Source organism: Micrasema longulum, unplaced genomic scaffold (assembly GCF_059751315.1).
Source record: "Micrasema longulum isolate JH-2025_06_02 unplaced genomic scaffold, ASM5975131v1 h1tg000590l, whole genome shotgun sequence".
Taxonomy (NCBI): Eukaryota; Metazoa; Arthropoda; class Insecta; order Trichoptera; family Brachycentridae; genus Micrasema; species Micrasema longulum.
Genome location: NW_028277786.1, coordinates 1 through 18,356, shown reverse-complemented (window position 1 = coordinate 18,356; position 18,356 = coordinate 1). Strand labels below are relative to the sequence as shown.

Below are 18,356 nucleotides of genomic sequence, written 5' to 3'. Positions count from 1 at the left end.
ATGAAAAACATTTTATTACATGAAAAACAATATTTATTTATTTCTATATTCTTCTAGGAGTTCTATTCTCTCATTAAATTGCTGGTTATTAAAGAATCACTTCTTTTTTGTATTAAATATTGAAATTAACAATAAACAGTACCTACCTATTTTAATTGCGGCCTGCCGTGAATTTTTAATTGCTAATGCGGCCCATCATTCGAAAAGTTTGCCCAGTCTAGACTTAGGTATGCTAATCGTTTGGTTTCTGGTACAAGTTGAAAACTAGATTTATTTGGAACAATAAGATGTCTTCATAAATGGCATCAATTAATCTTTATTCAAAAAGTAAATAAAAATATTTCATAATTTATAAATACAAAAAATAATATTTTATTCAAATTGTTGATTTGAGATATAGCCTTTAACTTTAAATGTGCAATATCTCACAACTAGTAAAATGTAGTTACCAACTTGTGCCAGAAGCCAGATAATAAATGTATGTAATTATTTGTTTGCCTAAATTTGTTTTTCCCTTCTGCATCTTTCTCTGATTTTTTAAATGTTTATTTCACTTGGCTAATTGATGCCTCTTTTTTACAATCTAGATACAATATTGTTTCTCTGTTTACTACCCCCACTTGTTTGTTTTTTTTTCTATACAATGTTATTCATGTAATTTTAATTTTGTAAAAGGCCTTTAAACGATACCTTGAATATAAAAAAAACAACAGTACCATTATCTTGCTTTGTTTATAAAATGAAAAAAATAAAACAACTTTGTTTTTAACCACTAATTTTTATTTTTCACATACCGGTTTCAAAGCAAACAAGCTTCTTTGTCAAGGTTTAAGTAACTAATGAATTGATTCCTTTTTATTTTATTTCTATCATGTTCACTAAATACTACACGTGGACCCAATAAATAAAGTGGTTTTTTCTTACACGGGTGGTAATTTGATATCATTATTTTCGAAGTAAGCCAGGAGAGTGCTTTATTTATTTAGTTTTATTATTGCTCACTTCTTAGCATTATCACTTGACAAATTTACTATAATGCTCTATGTTTACGTTTATTTTTTTGTGAATTTATTGATATCATTTTGAGTTGCTAGAATTCCACTCGTCCATGCGCTTTGTAGTTGCATGGCGATTGGTAGCTTCCTTATGTAAATGTTATCAACTAGAAAATACCTAAATTTTGTAAATGGGGTCTAGAATTCCAACCGTCTATGCGCTTAGTTTCCTTTTTTAAATTTTATTAATACACTAAACTTCTTTGTCAGTTTTAAAAATGTGTGAATGCGGGAGGGGCTAGATTTCTTACCATCCATGTGCTCTGTAGCTGCAAGACATGCTGTAATCAAGCTCCTATCTGTTATAGTTAAAATAGATCTTAATCGGAAACAAGGAACTAGAATCCCAACTGTCCATGTGCTCTGTAGTTGCAAGAAGTGCTGGGATATTTATTCATTGTACAGAGGCCTTGAGGTGATTTTCACAAATATGGGGCTATATAAATAATTTGACTATATATATATATATATATATATCAGGCGCGTGCGGTGAATATTTTCAGTAGGGATGCTGACAAAAAATAATCATGTTTTTACATTTAATGGGAGTGATACTACATATAGGTAGATATCTAATAAAAATAAATATTGCATAGAATCGCTTTTGTAAAGTGCGCTTGAGGTATTATATTATGAAAAGGTTCAAATGTAAGTTTTCCATTACAATAATAATAATTAATAGTTTATCATATATAAATAAACGGAGCACAGGAGCAGGCGCATCTGGCGGTGAAGCTGTAAATGTTTGGACAGTACCTAAAACTAGAGATGTTCTGAAATTTTGGTTAAATTTCAATAACACGCGATTTTAAACTTCATGCTGTTTAGCATTATTTAACAAGAATTTTGCATTACTCAAGATGGATGCTCTTATCTCCGTGAGTCTCGTAGAACAATACAACGACATTATGAACTTTAATGAGCGCGCACGGAAATTCTAACATTTGTTATAAGACTGGATACAAAATGAAGAGTAGTATCCAGATTCCAGTGTATCAAACGAATACTATCAACTATCAAGGACAAGGTACCTTGATATAGGAAATACGCATACATATTTAGGTATGTATACCGAAAATATTGTTTAAAATTGTTAATTGCGTGCTCTCGAACATTTGTGCGATAATTTTAGGAATATTTTCAGATTTTTTTCTTTAATTTATAACTTTTATAATAAAAAACCATATTCTTATTTTCAAATATTTAAGGGATGCACCGCATCCACAGTATGTATGGACGGAACGCGCCTGATATATATATCTTATCATTAAATACAAAACTATGTATGTATTAAAGTAACAAAAGACTTATATTGAGATAGTATTGACATTATGTTACGAGCCACTGTTTATTTATTTATTTTATTTGAAACGTTTACAGAGAATCATTACAGATTCACATGCCATGAATTACCCGAGTCATCAGACCTAAAGTTTTTTTAAGGGGAAAAAGGGATAAAAATAAACAACAAAAATTGTTTTAGAGTTTATATAAAATTTTTGTTACTAATATAATTTTTATGTATTTGTAAAATTTTTTGTGTTTTTGCAATTGCATTCCTTATGGCTTGTATTTCAATATTGGATAATTTTGTACTTAATATTCTTCTTTCACTTCCTTCTAGAAACCTCATCATGTTGCTGATGCGGAATTTGGGGTTCTGAGATTTATAACTATAGAGTATATTTATAGTTGCTCGAAGCCTTATTAGTAATGCGTGTATTTTATCATTCAGGGGTATTTTGTTAATAACTGGAGTCTGCAGCTTGAACGTGTTATGAGCCGAAAATGTGGGATTAGATAGAAATTGTTGTATCAATTGAGGATAGTCATTTCGAGGTGTGCCAGAAAATATAGCACTGTAGCATTCCCCCATTTCATCTCTTATGCTTGTACTAACGTTTTTTGAGGAATTCTCTTGAAGGTAACAAACTAGATCTAATAACTTCCTATACATATTATCCCCATTGCACAAGCCAGCTTGACCAATCAGGATCATGTTCAATGTCCTTCGAGATTTATTGAGTTTCTTACAAAGTTCTGTATAGTGAATAGAGTCTACTTTGTTTTTTGAACTACACTTTACTAAATCATTTTCTGTGGTTTGGATTGTTTGAAACACATCAGCAGGGTTCCCTAAATCCAGTTTCAGTTGATCAATATCACGCAAAACTTGTTTTATCGCTACATTTTTTCTCCTCGATATATGGCTCCTGTGCAAGTTTGGCGATGGAGGAACACTCATATTCACATTCATCCAACTTTGTATTTCACTTTGAAAACCTAAAAGTTTTTTGAAATTACCCGTAAGAACAAGAGATGTGCCTACTTTCAATTGACATTTTTCAGCTTTAATGTTGTATTTTGCAGAAAGGTCTTTGATAAATTGTTCTCCTTGAGTATTTGCAAGCTTAATTGCATGCTCATCCGATAAAAGAAGATGAGAGGTTGTCTCATTTTCCTCATTCTCAGAAATAGTATCAGAAGTAGTTGATTTATTTAGTGTATTATTTGTATTTTCAAGTAAAGAAGAATTATTTTTTTGGACAGCTACATCTTTCTTTTGTAATTCAGTTTCTTTAGGTGAGATTATATCTATTTTAGGTGCATCCAAAAATATTTTCTTCGGTTCTAAGGTTGTTTTATTTAAATCTAATTGGCTGTCTTTATCCAGATTTAATGTTTCCACACCTGTCTTTTGGGAAATTATAACTTTCCTAGTAGAATTTACATCTTTCGGCTGAATAACGATTTTGAGTGAATCCTCTAATTTATCAACAGAATTACTATTAGAAGTGTATTTAATGGGATCATTTCTATTTTCGATACTAGAAGATATTGACAGTTTGGATAATTTAGGTGTAGATGTTTTAGGAGATACAAAAACTCTTCTTTTTCCAGGTGATTGGGGAGTACTTGATGTAGTTTTAACATTATTTTTATTAGAAGCTTTTGATTGGGGAATTTGATGTACTTTTGGATTGTTTCTGACACCATCGGGAGTATAAACAGGAACATAATGAAAAATGTACGGTGCCGGAGGCTTGAAGTCAGAAAATGCAATATAATTTCGACAATTTGAAATTATATGTCCTCTTTGAGTGCATCCACTGCAAAACAATTGCGAAGTTAATTTTCGTCTTTTATCTTCAATAAGAGGAACTTCGTTTGTAATCTGGAAAATGAGGCAAAAATACATTTCAAATAAAAAAACAAGGTTTTAATGACTTACAAGAGTATCATAAAAAAAAGTTATTCATATTAGACTTTAAATTAATTTCATAGCCATCATGTACAAAAAAATGTGTATGGCACAATGGTTACACAATTTCATAACGTGGATAAAATCTGTTTACTAATAATATAATTAAACCCGAGCAAGTCAGATATTTTATCACGAATAATTTATAAAAACAAAAAACATTCAAAGAAACTATTGGACGGCCAATAAGAATAAATGTCGATGTCGATTTCTTTTATCAGAAGTTGGTGATTTTGTTCTTAACTATGTAAAAGATTGTTTTGGATTTTCAGTGTCCATTTTGACAATTTTTACCTCATTATTCTCTAATGAGGAACTTCAGCCCTACGGAAAATTTGATACAATCAATGTTTTCTTGCGCGCTGTAAAAATTGGAGCATTAAATGGTACGGCAAAGTTTCCTGAAAATGTATGAAAAAAAAAAATATATTTTATTAAGAACTAACTACTTTGAATCGGAAAATTTGATACAATCAATGTTTTCTTGCGCGCTGTAAAAATTGGAGCATTAAATGGTACGGCAAAGTTTCCTGAAAATGTATGAAAAAAAAAATATATATTTTATTAAGAACTAACTACTTTGAATCGGAAAATTTGATACAATCAATGTTTTCTTGCGCGCTGTAAAAATTGGAGCATTAAATGGTACGGCAAAGTTTCCTGAAAATGTATGAAAAAAAAAAAATATATTTTATTAAGAACTAACTACTTTGAATCGGAAAATTTGATACAATCAATGTTTTCTTGCGCGCTGTAAAAATTGGAGCATTAAATGGTACGGCAAAGTTTCCTGAAAATGTATGAAAAAAAAAATATATATTTTATTAAGAACTAACTACTTTGAATGGATTCATATGAATCAACATATGATATGAGAGTTATGGAAGGTTTCCGGTTTCCTTGCCGCGGATGAACTAATGAGAAGAACTGATTGAGACTAAGCGTAATCGTAGCGCTGATAATATGAAATATATTTTTTTTTTTAAATCAGTGAACTTCCTCATTGTCTTGAAGATTAAAATCAGAATATATGATTTAAATACATTTTCTAATCTCTAGAATAGATTTTGAGATAAGTGTTGGTTATACAGTAACAAAGTACTTTTTACATTTTTAGTACCAATAGTTTTATTTTTGTGTTTATTTGATGATAATGTCCTGTTATTTTTATTTGTATTATAAACGTGCCGATAAACTTTTATTTGTTATTATTTTGGCGCGATCTAGATATTGTTAATTTTTGTGTAAACACTTACAGTTAGGTGATATCTTCTCCAAATATCGGGACACCTCAAAGAAGGATGACCATATTCTCGACAAATTCCACAAATCATATTTTTCCAATTTCGGCAATTATCGCAAGATGATGAGAAGGAGTTATTTTTGCTCCCACACTGAAAAATGACACATTTTATTAGTATAATTATTTAGACAGATTTAATAACACCCTGAAAGCATCTAAAACATCATTCACTATTCAATAAACCCATATGACAACACAAAACTATTGTGTTTCATAATTTTAAATTAGATATTAAAATTTCTTTGTAGATTTGGGTTATGTACATTGATTAACTTATTAAGTGGATTTAAGTGTCACCTGACATTAATTCTGTGGCTTGGGTCTAAAGGGGCCAATGTCGTAAATCACAACATTACGGCAAAGTAATTTTGCAGCTATTTTGTGACATAAAATAAACTGTTTGAGGTGTTTGAAACTATTTTCAATAAAAACACACTACCACGGATGTATGTGCATAGAATTTTTTTAAAAATGTGTATTTTTTAATTAACATCAACCCTCTAGAAAATGGTGGCAAGAAGAAAATGAAATCCTACATTGGCACTTTTAGACAACACAAGACACAGAATTGAAAAAAGATTTTTTTTTTATAAAACTAGTATTATTTCAAATAGGTGCGAAGGTTTTCACGGTTACTGTTATCAATATTATGTATCTTTTTTGGGTAATACCGTGTATTTTGGATTTGATCCGACGTTTCGGCTACCATTGCAGGAGCCATCTTCAGGGAAAACTGTGTGTTTTATAAAGAAATGTATGTGTTTATGTACTAGTAATTTGTACCGTGTCACAGTCAGCAGTAGGCACATTTCTAGTTTTGTAGGAAAGAATAATTATGTTTATGTACTAGTAATTTGTACTGTGTCGCAGCCGGCAGTAGGCACATATCCGTCAATTTGTGTATAGGAAGTAGAAACACGCTTAGAAATTTTTAATTCGCCACACACTTCCCTAAATAAAAGAATTTTACTAATTATGAAAAACAAAGGTGAATTCACTAGATATTAAAAATCTTTTATCGTATTTTAATTTCTTATTGAATAAACCAATAAGAACCCACCAAACAAATATGTATTTAAAATAACATTGTCTCTCACTTGACTATAATTGAACCGCTATGGGTCGGAGGTTCGGGTAATTCGATACCTGCTTGGCAAGTTTATAAGTACAATTCAGGAGTAAGATTTTTTATTTTTACCAAAAAGTGAAGAGTAACCATCAAATATTTTAACCAATAGACGGCCTCCGTGGTGTAGTGGTTAAGTCGCTTGACTCACGCATGGAAGGTTCCGGGTTCAATTCCCGATAAGAATACAAAAATAAATGTAATTTTGATCAAGCTTGGGTGTTACGTGATGAAATTTACCGCAATAATTGGGTCTCCTGGCCTGTTGCGGTAAAAAAAAAAAACAAAACAGTATAAAAAGGGTTTTTCAATAAGGGCAGGTAGATGTTGAAATGAAATAAAACAAGTTGTGTGTGAGGTATAAACAAAAATCTTTTTTTATTTGAAATGCCCATATGTGCCATTAAGTGTGAAATATGACACAGTTTAAATGCCCGCCTCGGTTTCTTACGGTGGCACGGATCCGAGTGGTCCAATTTTCAATGACTCTTCCGCGTAGATCCGGCTAAATTTGAGCGATGGCCTGTGTTATGTTCATGTTTAGGGCATAGGTCGATTGTGGTTTATTTGCATACACCTGTGACTTCAAGAAAAACCCCACAAGGAAAAGTCTAGTGCGGTCAAATCGCAAGACCTTGGTGGCCAATTCAGATCACCCCTGCGAGAGATAACCTTACCCTCAAATCGTTCATGCAGAATGTCAATCGTGAAAAAATTTTGGATCAAAACAAAATGGCCACCACGGGCCGTCAAAATCTACCAGCGCCAATTGAAAAACCCATATAAAGTAGGATGAATTATTAATTAATTTTATATTTTTTGGCAGGCTCGTAGTAATTTTGTCCAGCGGTTTACATATTAAATCTATTATGAAATAACTTTAGCTAATTTAACTGAGTGATTAGTTCTAAAAATAGATAAAAACTTACAGATAAACATATTTTATTAGGACATCGTAGTTCCTTATGTCCCAAAGTCCCACACATTGCACACATTTTAGGTTTTTTATAACATTTGTCATCTCTGTGTCCATACTTGTTGCAATATCCACAGCTAAAAAGATATGTTCTTAAATGTTATACACATACAAATATTACTCTTATCTCAAGTTAAATTGAATACCATAGAATTAGGAATAGTCCAGAAGGAGCGTAGAATCATATTTTAATACATCGGACTGCGTAAAAAAAAATCCCCCCCCTATGCCCTACTTTCGCCACGTGCATTCGTGACGTCGCCGCGTAATGTTGCACGATGAGAAAAAATATAATCATTACACAAATGTAAGGTAAAAAAAAGCAATCTGTTAATTTCTCTAAAATGTTATTGTGCATGCGGAAATATTGATTGACACAACAGAGTAGATAAGTAAAGGGTCATTTAATAAGAGTAATTTAATTAATGAACTTTGAACTTAAAATATTAAACAAGTTTTGTTTTACATAAAACTGATATTATTATATCATGTTAAATAATATTTGATGTTTTAAAGATAATGTCGGTCAAATGTCCACCACAGAGTTGTTTAATCCGAGGTCCAATTTTCGTTAGTTCTCTCATCAGATGAGCAAAGTAGGGTAAAAAAATTTACTACCCAGGCAACACTAACGAAATGTTTATTTTGCTTTCTTCAACAATCTGACAGATGGAAAATAATTCAATTTTTAAGTAATGTTTTTGGTACTTACACATTCATTTGCTAATTACACATGAAATGTGATTGCATCCTGTTTCTTTAAGATTCCAGCAGTATTTCTACACTTTGAAAGGACACAACACGGCATAGTTGAATTTAAATCAGGAGTTGCATACTGAGCGACGTCTACAAAGAAACTAATGGGTCAAAACGTAAAACTACTCATTTATGAGTAGTTTAGTCGCCTTCTGTTTGGTGCTCGTATGCGGTTTCTGAACTATTCTTAATTCTATGTTGAATACCTAACACAGAGAAAATATTTCACCTAGTGTTAATGCATCAAAATCCATATATCTTGCAATTATTAGGAGTAAAAGGTGCTGAATAGCATGCCTATATATAATTAAATACAGTATTTTGTCTATTCTAACTAGCCTCAAATTTCTCAATTCAGCCTAGACTATTAACAGACATCAATAATGTATAATAAGATTGATTGATTTATCAGTATTGATAGAGAACCTCCTTGATAAGGGAATATGGAAGTTTATGCATTATTTACAAGGCTTATTACCTATTTTTGGTTGTTTAATTATTTAGGAATACAAAAACATTCTTACGTTACTTGCGGCTTTCTAGGCCTTCCTTTATCAGCTGGATCTATCTGCCAGAACTCTTTCTCATCTAAAATTAATGTAAGGTTATAGTTGTAAGAATTTTCCTCTAAAATGAAATTTCTTCAAAATGACAAATAATACTTACGTGGCATTTCACGTTTTAATTTAACATGATCAAAATCCACTCCCCAATTGGTGTCGTAATATTTATGCATTTCTTTAACACACTTTTCTAATTTAGATTTTTTTCTGGATTTGGATCGTACTTTTCTATCCACAGTGGATGAAACTATATTCGATTCAGGACTAATATCAATTTTTGAATCGGCTGATCTGTCATCCGAGTGAACATCAATGACACCATAATCGACGTTATTAGGAAGGCCTATGACATTCGCCATAACGAGAGTATCTATAGCGGGACAACATGCATCAGTTATATCCGTGGTTGAATCAACAGCATCGTGTTTAGAGAAGTTTTCGGAAAATGATTTTTTCTTTTTTTTCCCTACAGGAGTTATTGGAACATCTACCAAACTCTCGGGTATATCTGAACTTTCAGATTCATAAACATCTATCGAAGGAGTCACATATGACTGATCGGGTACTGTATAATTTTTAGGCTTCGAGTTTCTTCTCTTCTTGATTTTACTTTTGGGAGTTGCGAAGCATTCACTCTCAGCTGGAGATGTTTCCGAGGTCTCCTTTGACGACTCTGAGTTTATTGGGATATTCTCACTACGTTTAGTAAAAGAAGTCAATGTGGCTGATGTTTTCTGAAACACGCTTTCAGTTTCTGCTAATGGTTTCTGCGAAGAAGTTTTCTTTGATTTTCTTCCCAGTTTGTTCGGTGTGTGGTCAATAGGTTCACCGCACAAGTCAGTACCGTGTAAACCAAAGTTGAATGTAAGATCAGTAGTTTCGGTAGAGAGATTTAAGCTGGAACAATCGCCTTGTATAAAATCATCGGAGACTGAAGATACAATCGACGGGACAGGACTGAGTGGAGCAGCTTGTTCAGATCGCTGAGGTTGATCACCTCTTATTTCAGTTTGCGTACCAGAAGTTGACATAGAGGGCTGAAGCAACTTTTTGTTAACATCCAAAGAGCAATTTGTATTTTCTAAAGGGTTTTCATCGGAGCTATCGAGTTCTATGGTGGTCGGGCGAACCACAGGTAGCTCAACTTCAACCACCGACTCACCATCACTACTGTCTAGAGTAATAATGGATGGATCAACATTTGTCCATTTAGAAAATGGATTTCGTAGAGCTTTTGCATATTTTTTTTTAAAACTAGATTCAGCTCTTGCAATATGAACTTTGAGAGCTTTCTTCATTTCAGCATTTCTTTGCTTAGTTCTAGGACTGAGCAGAGTTCGAACGGGAGAATCAGTCTCAGCATCTGTTTCTGGGTCCAAAGTTTGAAGCAGAGCTGAAAGTTTTTTACTTTTCTTGTGTGGATTTTTCGATAAAGCATTTTTAGTTTCGGACTCAGTCCGTACTGATGTTTTACCCTTTTGAGATTTAGGGATACCCTTAATAGCAGATTTAAGTGATGACCTGTTCAAAGTTTTCGATTTTTTTTGGGGCAAACTTTCGTTTATCTCCTGCGATGTATCGCGATATACCACCGGACTTATAGACTCCGAGCTCTTCCTATTAGATGACCACTTATCATTGAGGATAATAACAAAAGGTTTTTTTCCTGTGGGTTGAGTTGGAGATTTCTTGGAAGAATTATTAATCTTTTTATATTTAGAGTTAACTTCTTTATTTGCAGTATCGGGATGAGTTACCCAGTATCTACCTGTATGTGTTACCCTTTTGATAATTGAATCAACATTTTTTGATTTCTCTAAGTTGTCAGTAATATTTTGTTTTATTATGCTACTATTATTTTTGGAATTATCAATAATACTAATATTTTCAGAGGTATTTGATATTAGATTATTTGACTGTTCTAAATCTTTCGATTTTCTTTTACTACTTTTTGGACTGTCATAATTTACTGTATTGTCTTTTGAAGTTTCAAGATTACTCACAAAATCAGAAGTTTTGGTTATACTAGCAGTACTTATTTCAGAAATACAGGTAATTCGATCGGGGCTCAAATTATCGCTTTTCAACAAATTATTATTACTGTTAATAACACACTCGTCATTATTAGTGTAGCAGTTGTTTATCTCTAATATTCCATTAGAAGATACTGGATGTGCATTCTCACTGTCTACATAATGTAACATAGCGTACATTCTAGCTTCCCGGTCTTCATCATCACTGCATCCATCGAACTCCTAAAAGACAAACGTGTCATAATATATGTAACGAAAACAATACATTTCGTGGTCACTACTCAATCTAAAATAATAAAAAGTTGTTTAAAAAAGAACAAAATATAAATATGAAAAACTATTATTTTAATGAATCATCAAAAGAATCCAATTTAAAATTTCATAAATCGAGAGGTCGATAATTATGTCACATTTTATACAAATACAACTATTAAAAAAAAAAAGATAACCTATAAACACAAACACATGCACTATTCCACATATTAATAAATTTCTCACCATTGTTAAGAATCTTTACTTGGATCTAAAATCAACGGCTACTATAAATGAACGCGGAAACGAATCATATTAGAATAGAACTATCTGAGTTGTTGTAAATACATTCATAAATATTAAAAACAAATGTCACTTTGAAAATTCTGACCAACTTGCTTTGACTTTTTGACAAGAACTCGAAAACTCATGAAAAACCCTGAACTTTGGGTCACAGATTGCCACACACAGATTTGTTGCCACATTTGCCACTAGCCAAAGACTACATAGACAAATAGACTTATCAAAATTTATGCCAAGTCAAGTGCCATCGAGTACCATGAAGAACTTTTTATCTGTGGCAGTTCTGTCAAGTTTTCCCTTTTCATTATTTTATAACTTGTTTTTAATTTTTAAGATAGTGAAGATAGGAAACTTGACTTCAAAGTAATTCGCGGTTATTTATTTCGGTGATTTGATTTCGATTGAGTGGTGATTTATCATTAATAAGGGTCTTCAGAAATACATGGGTTAAAGTATTTTCAGGTTAAAGTGGACTGAAACATAAAACGAATGACGTGGAACTTCAAAAGAAAGGTTATGAATGTTTCGGTCACCGTGTAATTAATTTGAAACTGCGCTATTAAAATACCGCCGACATGTTTGAGATAACAGACACTCAGAAGATCGGCGTCGGGTTAGCCGGTTTTGGTATAACGTTTTTATTTTTGGGTGTGTTGCTTCTATTCGACAAAGGCCTGCTCGCTATTGGGAATATCCTATTTATATGCGGCCTGGCGTGTGTAATAGGTTTGGAGAGGACTTTTAGATTTTTCTTTCAAAAGCATAAAGTGAAGGCGTCTATCGCTTTCTTCGGTGGCATTATTGTGGTGTTGCTGGGATGGCCCATCGTTGGTATGATAGCAGAGACGTACGGGTTTGTTCTATTGTTCAGCGGATTCTTCCCGGTGGCCATTAACTTCCTGCGTAGAGTGCCCGTGTTGGGATCGGTCCTGAATCTTCCCATCATCAGTGGCATAGTAAATAGACTGGCGGGTGACACTAACAGGACAACCGTATAACTGGCTGCTCCACAGAGGACATTTTGAAACTTATCAAGAGGTGAGGATACATTAGTATTACTAATGCTCTTCAATATATTCTGATGTGGATTTAAAAAAAAAATATTTGTATTTTGTGTCCATTTGACAAAAAAAGTACAGTTCGCTCATTTTTCAAAGATGACAATCTCCACCGTTAGTCTGAAATGCGTTAGATATGGACGGCGTATAGTGAAACACAAATATTATTGATAACAGTGAAGGTGTCGGAGAATAACGGCTGTCTTCTTTACGTCACATAACAAAAACTAAATAACAAACCAAAACCATCTTTGAAATAAGTCAATAACTTACTGATTAAGTAATCGCAATAAAATACACTAACTTCTAAAATATAAAACTTCTGGTAACAATTATTGACTAAAACAATAGATTATCATTGCAGTCTGAGTACTAAAAAGTATTTCTTAAAACGAAAAATAGTAAATAATGTGGTCTTTGTTTAAACATGCCTCACGCCGTGTTTTTCAGACCATAAGAAACTCTGAAAATTCAACTGAAAATTGGGAAGCGTCTTATGGTCCAATGCGTTTTATTGTCCAAAACATTTTTTAAAAATAAAAGTTCATAGATTCATTTCGGGGTGCGTCTTATGGTCCGATGCGTCTTATCGTCCGTAAAATACAGTAACTCGCATAAATTTAAAGTTTATATAATTAGTTTATTCAATTTATTTTTATATTTGGATCTTCTCTCAAAAAACTACATCAACCGCTTCATCTCTGTTGAAAAAGTATATGGTATTAATATCGATTCTGTCATGGAAAAATTCAGAATTTTTCTACGAAGATTTGGACATACCCAAAATATTGTTGTTAAAAATAATCTGGTTTAAATAAGTACAGTAAGTCGCAATAGATTCTCACAGGTCACAGTGACGTCAGGAGCTTGCATAGCACTGACCCCCACCACTAAGAATAAGAATAAGTAGGTCAATTCTCGCCGTTGTCTATCTTGGAAACCAATTCAATATAACATCAGGGCCTTATTAGATTTTCCTATACCAAGGAATAAATATACCCGGTATAACTATTCATACCCGGCATGAGGAAAGGTTTACTTATAAAAATATTTGCGACCTAGAATAACTATAAATAAAGCCTTTACATAACCTTTTCAAGATCAAATATAAAAGAAAGTCCAATGTTGCATTTTTTACACATCCGTCATTATTCTACGATCCCGAGGATATGTACACGGAATGGAAAAAATGCCATATGTGAACTACCTATAGGCAGAATGGTGAATGTTCGGCAGTGTGTAAAGTGACCACTTAACCCAGCCGATAACTGGTCACAAGCTTTTATAAATGCCCAGCCTTGCATATTCTCAACAGCTTCATCTCTGTTAAAAAATTTCTACACACATAATAGCAAATAGGTACTCATGTTAAAACTTATTAGTTATCACTTACCATTTTCTTCGTACCCTTATCCACATTAAATTGATAGTGTAAAGTATCCTGCATTGGCCGCCCAACTGTATTATTCTTGATAATAATTCATAATCCCTTTATTCAAATTAATTCCTCTGGATGCAAAAAATATTTTGTATTCTGTATGCACTAAAGGAATTATGTATTAAAAAGATTTCTAAACTTATAAAACAGTGTTTTATAAGTACTTTAGAAATGATTTAACATTTATTTTTAACGAGCAAACTGATAATAAATCAACCATTGACGTGTTAATACATAGGCATGCCCTGAACCTTAAAATATGATGACACTTAACATGAGTAAATGGGCATGAGCCCAATGCGAATTAAGTCGTTCTTCGTCCGCCAGCCAATCGTGACATTTAGAATGTCTACTACAAAAACGCCTACTTGTGTCATGAAAATGTGTAAAAACCTTTCGGATAAACATTGTATAAAGGATTGTGTAACTTTTCATTGGTAAATATTTGTTCATGAGTGCTTAACAAAGCTTAAAACAATTAACATTCAAATATAAATATTATTTTTTGTGAATGCCAAATTACGCCTGGCGGCGCAATTGTAAAGCCCTTCTTAGTTACAGTGATGCATTAATAGGAATACGTTATTGAAATATAATAATCGTGAGCTAATATTATCTTTGCATTCCTAAAAATCCAGTAAACATTAATAAATGGGTCAAAATTTAATGAAATTTGAGGAAAGAACCTGATTGGGATCGACCAAAAACTAATGTTGATTGTTAACATTAAAATACAAACTTTTTATGTACCAAAAATGAGTATCCTCAAAGTTTTGGTAGCATATGCATGCTCGTTAATTGCAGTCCTGGGTAAATGAACAAACTTAGTAACTATGGGTACGTTTTCATGTCTATGTATTATATGTCAATGAAATGAAAGTGATTCTAAACTAAAATATGAAAGTAATTATTCATAGATTGTGCTTTTATATTTTTTTATTGAAAAATGCAATTTTTACGTTTATTTTCAATGTAAATTTTACAAAACTTGGTTTGCCGAAACTTTACACTATATTGATTGTAACAAATACCATAACAATAAAATTTCAGTCCTTTTCACAAAATGGTGTACAAAACAAAAAATAAGATAATTTAGTCAAAAAATGATGAATAATTAGTTTCATATTTTCGTTTAGAGTCACCTTAACAAAGTTGATGAAACATGAGTTGTGTTTTGTTAGTCTACTTTAATTTAAATTAAATATATTCAAAACTTGTCTTAAATGCCATTTAGAAGTATGATAGGAATAAGCACCAAAGCAAACAAATTATTCAGGAACCAGCTATCAAACTAAAAACTATATTTTTTGTTAAATGCTGACTAACAACATAGGCAGAAAAAAATAGTGATGTAGTTAGGGATACCAGTATTAAAAAATAAAATCATAACTTTTTAAATTTAATTAAATGTCATTAAATAAATCTTAAATTTCAATAATCTTATCGTAGGGGTAGAGACTAAAGAAATTTGGGGATTTTTATTTTTTGCATGCGAATACATTTTGCTTTATATATGGCCATACTGATGATTAAACGTCAAATGATGTATAAAACTGTTTAAAAAATAGAAAAAAACTAATACGGTTTGATCAATTCAATCTAATTAAGTGTTTTGGGTAATGGTTAAGGTCACAATAATGTTCTAAATTAAAATCGTGTTTGATTTTACGTGTTCATAAATATTAATAATAATTAAATAAATATTTGACGTTTAATCATCAGTGTGGCCATAAATGAAGATAAGTGTAAATGCATGCAAAAAAAATCCCCAAATCAATTAATTAATCACCCTCTAGGAGATAGAAAAGATTTAGAATAGCACCCCAGGGCTATAATAATCAGTCTTGTTCTTCAGATCTTAGTCCACCAACTATAAATTCACCAAAATAATCATTTTGCTTGCTATTTTGAAACTCATATAATTTTTTTATTTATTATACTATCTAAGTCTTATCCTGTTGATAAATAAATATTTAAAAGGTTATTTTAAAAAAACCTTCTGTACATTCAATAAGTGAATTCTCATTTTGTCAGCATTAAAAAAAATGCAACAGATTTAGGTCGTTACGTTACGGACATTTCTTGGTTGGAATTACATTTTAATTATAAAAACACATGCCAGCAAATTTTACAAAAACATTAATTTCAAAATGCAATAAATTTTGTAACAAAAATAAGCATTTTGCTTCATTTTGTTTTATTTTAAATACTAACTTCTCTCTAGGGCAGGTACAGGCAACTCCTTTCTAGTCTGGGTCAGATTACCAATTTATCTCCGAGTTGCGAACCGGAATAGCACTCCGCACTAAAACTACTAATCCGCACATTAAAAAAACACGTGTAAGTTATATTAGTCAGCGAACACCATATAAAAATAAATCACCTATTAAAACAAAATTAAAAAAGGTATACGATGCACTCTGGATTGAAATAATTTTATCGTTACCTAACTGCAGTCCTCGTTCAGTAAAATCCTTTTTGACATTACACATACTGACATGCTTTGCGACCATTATCAAAAAGCTGTTACTATTGAATATGACATGGTATCTTTTGCTGATAATTTATTGAGAACCATTTTCGTGAAAAATCACCTCAAGCTCGCTGATAATATTTATCTATGTATTATAAAAAAAAAACACAATAAATCACACACTTGTTTGATGTTTTAAGTTTATGAATGAATTTTTTATGATCAAAACTCCATATTTAGCGAGCCGGATCAAAACGTCCCACGAGCCGGTGGTTGCCCACATGTGCCTTAGGGGGTAAAATCCAGTACTTGTTTATAAAGATTTAAATATACTTAAAATATTGTTTAATTGGGTTATTCGTATACTTGCATATTGTCCTTTTTTTTATTCTTGTATCATCCCAAATAAAATTTTAAACAAACTAATTTCAATCCTTTTATTAAAATACAAAAATAAATAATCAGTAACTTATTCTCTTAAATTGTATAAAACAAATTATGCTGCTAATTTCCATTGTCGTAATATTTTTTGATTCCATATATAACCCAGTTCTCTCTTCAGGTATCTGGAAAAGAAAAAAAAAATGATCACCTGCATAAAAGTATAAAAACAGATCAACTAAAAGAATATTTGGTCAAGTGGAAACGAAAAATTAAACTTATTTATACAGTTGTTAGCTAAAATGTGTACATTTACGTACAGACAAATATATAATTTATGGGGCTCTATCTTATTGAGAAATATCTAGATATTAAAAAAAAAAATATATGTATATTTTTTGACTAGATTTTTTTACTAGTAAAATAATCTTGGGATACTTATTTACTTAGGTGTTATTTCAAATTCTTGTATATTTGTGCTTTTAATGAATCCGTTCTTTGCATCATTGGTTATCAATTATTTTTGTGAGCGCGAACTCTGGCGCTAATACTCTTGTAAATATATTATATTGTACATGTTTTAAGTCAATTTGGTAACTTAGAGGTGTGATAAAAAATATTTTAAAAAATGGATTAGTAGTGTGTAGTAAAAGTATGATCTTTGTCATTTACCAACCTTATTGTATTTTTTATGTGTTGTTTTGCAGTAGGCAGTGTGATGCAGGAGTCTCCCACCTCTACAGCCCTCAGTATGGCCATTGCTGACTCCCTCATATCTTCTTCATCACCGCTCCTCATGGGACGCCTCACAACTCGAGTTAACTTAACCTTACCACTTCTGCAAGAGATAAACAATTCTTGAACTATATGTTGTTTGTCCGAGTTTGCCATTTTTTCTTAGTGTTACCTTTTCTATTATTACTAAAGTACTTTAATCATTGTGCAAATTAATAAGTGTTATATCATACTTCGGTGTAAAAGTTGTGTATTCAAAATATTGAATGGGAAAGTTCAGTGGTTTTTAATTTTTAATTTATTTGTTAATAGACTATCAAACTAAACCTAAATGGAAAAAAAAAATGTTCCATATTAGCAGCGCTACAATTTTTTAAAGTTTTGTTATTTTGAAATGACTTCAAGTTCAAGTCAAACCGGAAATCTATCACAACACTATCATTGTTTGATTCAGAAGAACTTATGATGTAATTCAATGTAGTTTATTTCTGAGATCTTTGCCGTACAATTAAATGCTCTAATTTTTACACGTTTAAGAAAACATTATTTATATCCAATTTCCGTAGCACTGAACTTCTTAATTATATTAATAATGCTGTATATGCTTGGAAGGCAAAAAGACAGAACACGCGATCTAGTGTA

General features: G+C 31.7%; 2 protein-coding genes and 1 long non-coding RNA gene across 3 annotated transcripts; 1 reads left to right on the top strand and 2 right to left on the bottom strand.

Annotated features, from left to right (window-relative positions):
• Positions 1 to 2,532: 2,532 nt before the first annotated feature.
• On the bottom strand, positions 2,533 to 11,747 carry Zcchc7 (Zinc finger CCHC-type containing 7). Its single transcript, XM_088228514.1, has 6 exons — positions 11,573 to 11,747; positions 9,145 to 11,296; positions 9,003 to 9,066; positions 7,676 to 7,799; positions 5,574 to 5,711; positions 2,533 to 4,230 (listed from the first exon to the last, which is right to left on the bottom strand). Exons 1-6 carry the CDS (start codon positions 11,573 to 11,575, stop codon positions 2,542 to 2,544), a joined length of 4,170 nt encoding a protein of 1,389 aa, XP_088084640.1. The 5' UTR covers positions 11,576 to 11,747; the 3' UTR covers positions 2,533 to 2,541.
• Positions 11,748 to 11,890: 143 nt separating this feature from the next.
• LOC148280345 (vesicle transport protein GOT1B) lies at positions 11,891 to 17,825 on the top strand. The gene is made up of 3 exons (XM_088228516.1): positions 11,891 to 11,992; positions 12,092 to 12,667; positions 17,687 to 17,825. The coding sequence occupies exon 2, from the start codon at positions 12,205 to 12,207 to the stop codon at positions 12,625 to 12,627; it is 423 nt and encodes a 140-aa protein (XP_088084642.1). The 5' UTR covers positions 11,891 to 11,992; positions 12,092 to 12,204; the 3' UTR covers positions 12,628 to 12,667; positions 17,687 to 17,825.
• LOC148280346 (uncharacterized) lies at positions 17,021 to 17,795 on the bottom strand. The gene is made up of 2 exons (XR_015822634.1): positions 17,656 to 17,795; positions 17,021 to 17,164 (listed from the first exon to the last, which is right to left on the bottom strand). It is a non-coding gene; the product is annotated as an uncharacterized LOC148280346 (long non-coding RNA).
• Positions 17,826 to 18,356: the final 531 nt, after the last annotated feature.

Bases quoted from the DNA above. Each gene is read 5' to 3' on its own strand.
- LOC148280345 (XM_088228516.1), top strand. From the start codon at position 12,205: ATGTTTGAGATAACAGACACTCAGAAGATCGGCGTCGGGTTAGCCGGT.
- Zcchc7 (XM_088228514.1), bottom strand. The intron at 9,067-9,144 runs GTAAGTATTATT...CATTAATTTTAG, and splicing joins ATTAAAACGTGAAATGCCAC to ATGAGAAAGAGTTCTGGCAG. The intron at 5,712-7,675 runs GTAAGTTTTTAT...GTCATTTTTCAG, and splicing joins CTAATAAAATATGTTTATCT to TGTGGGAGCAAAAATAACTC.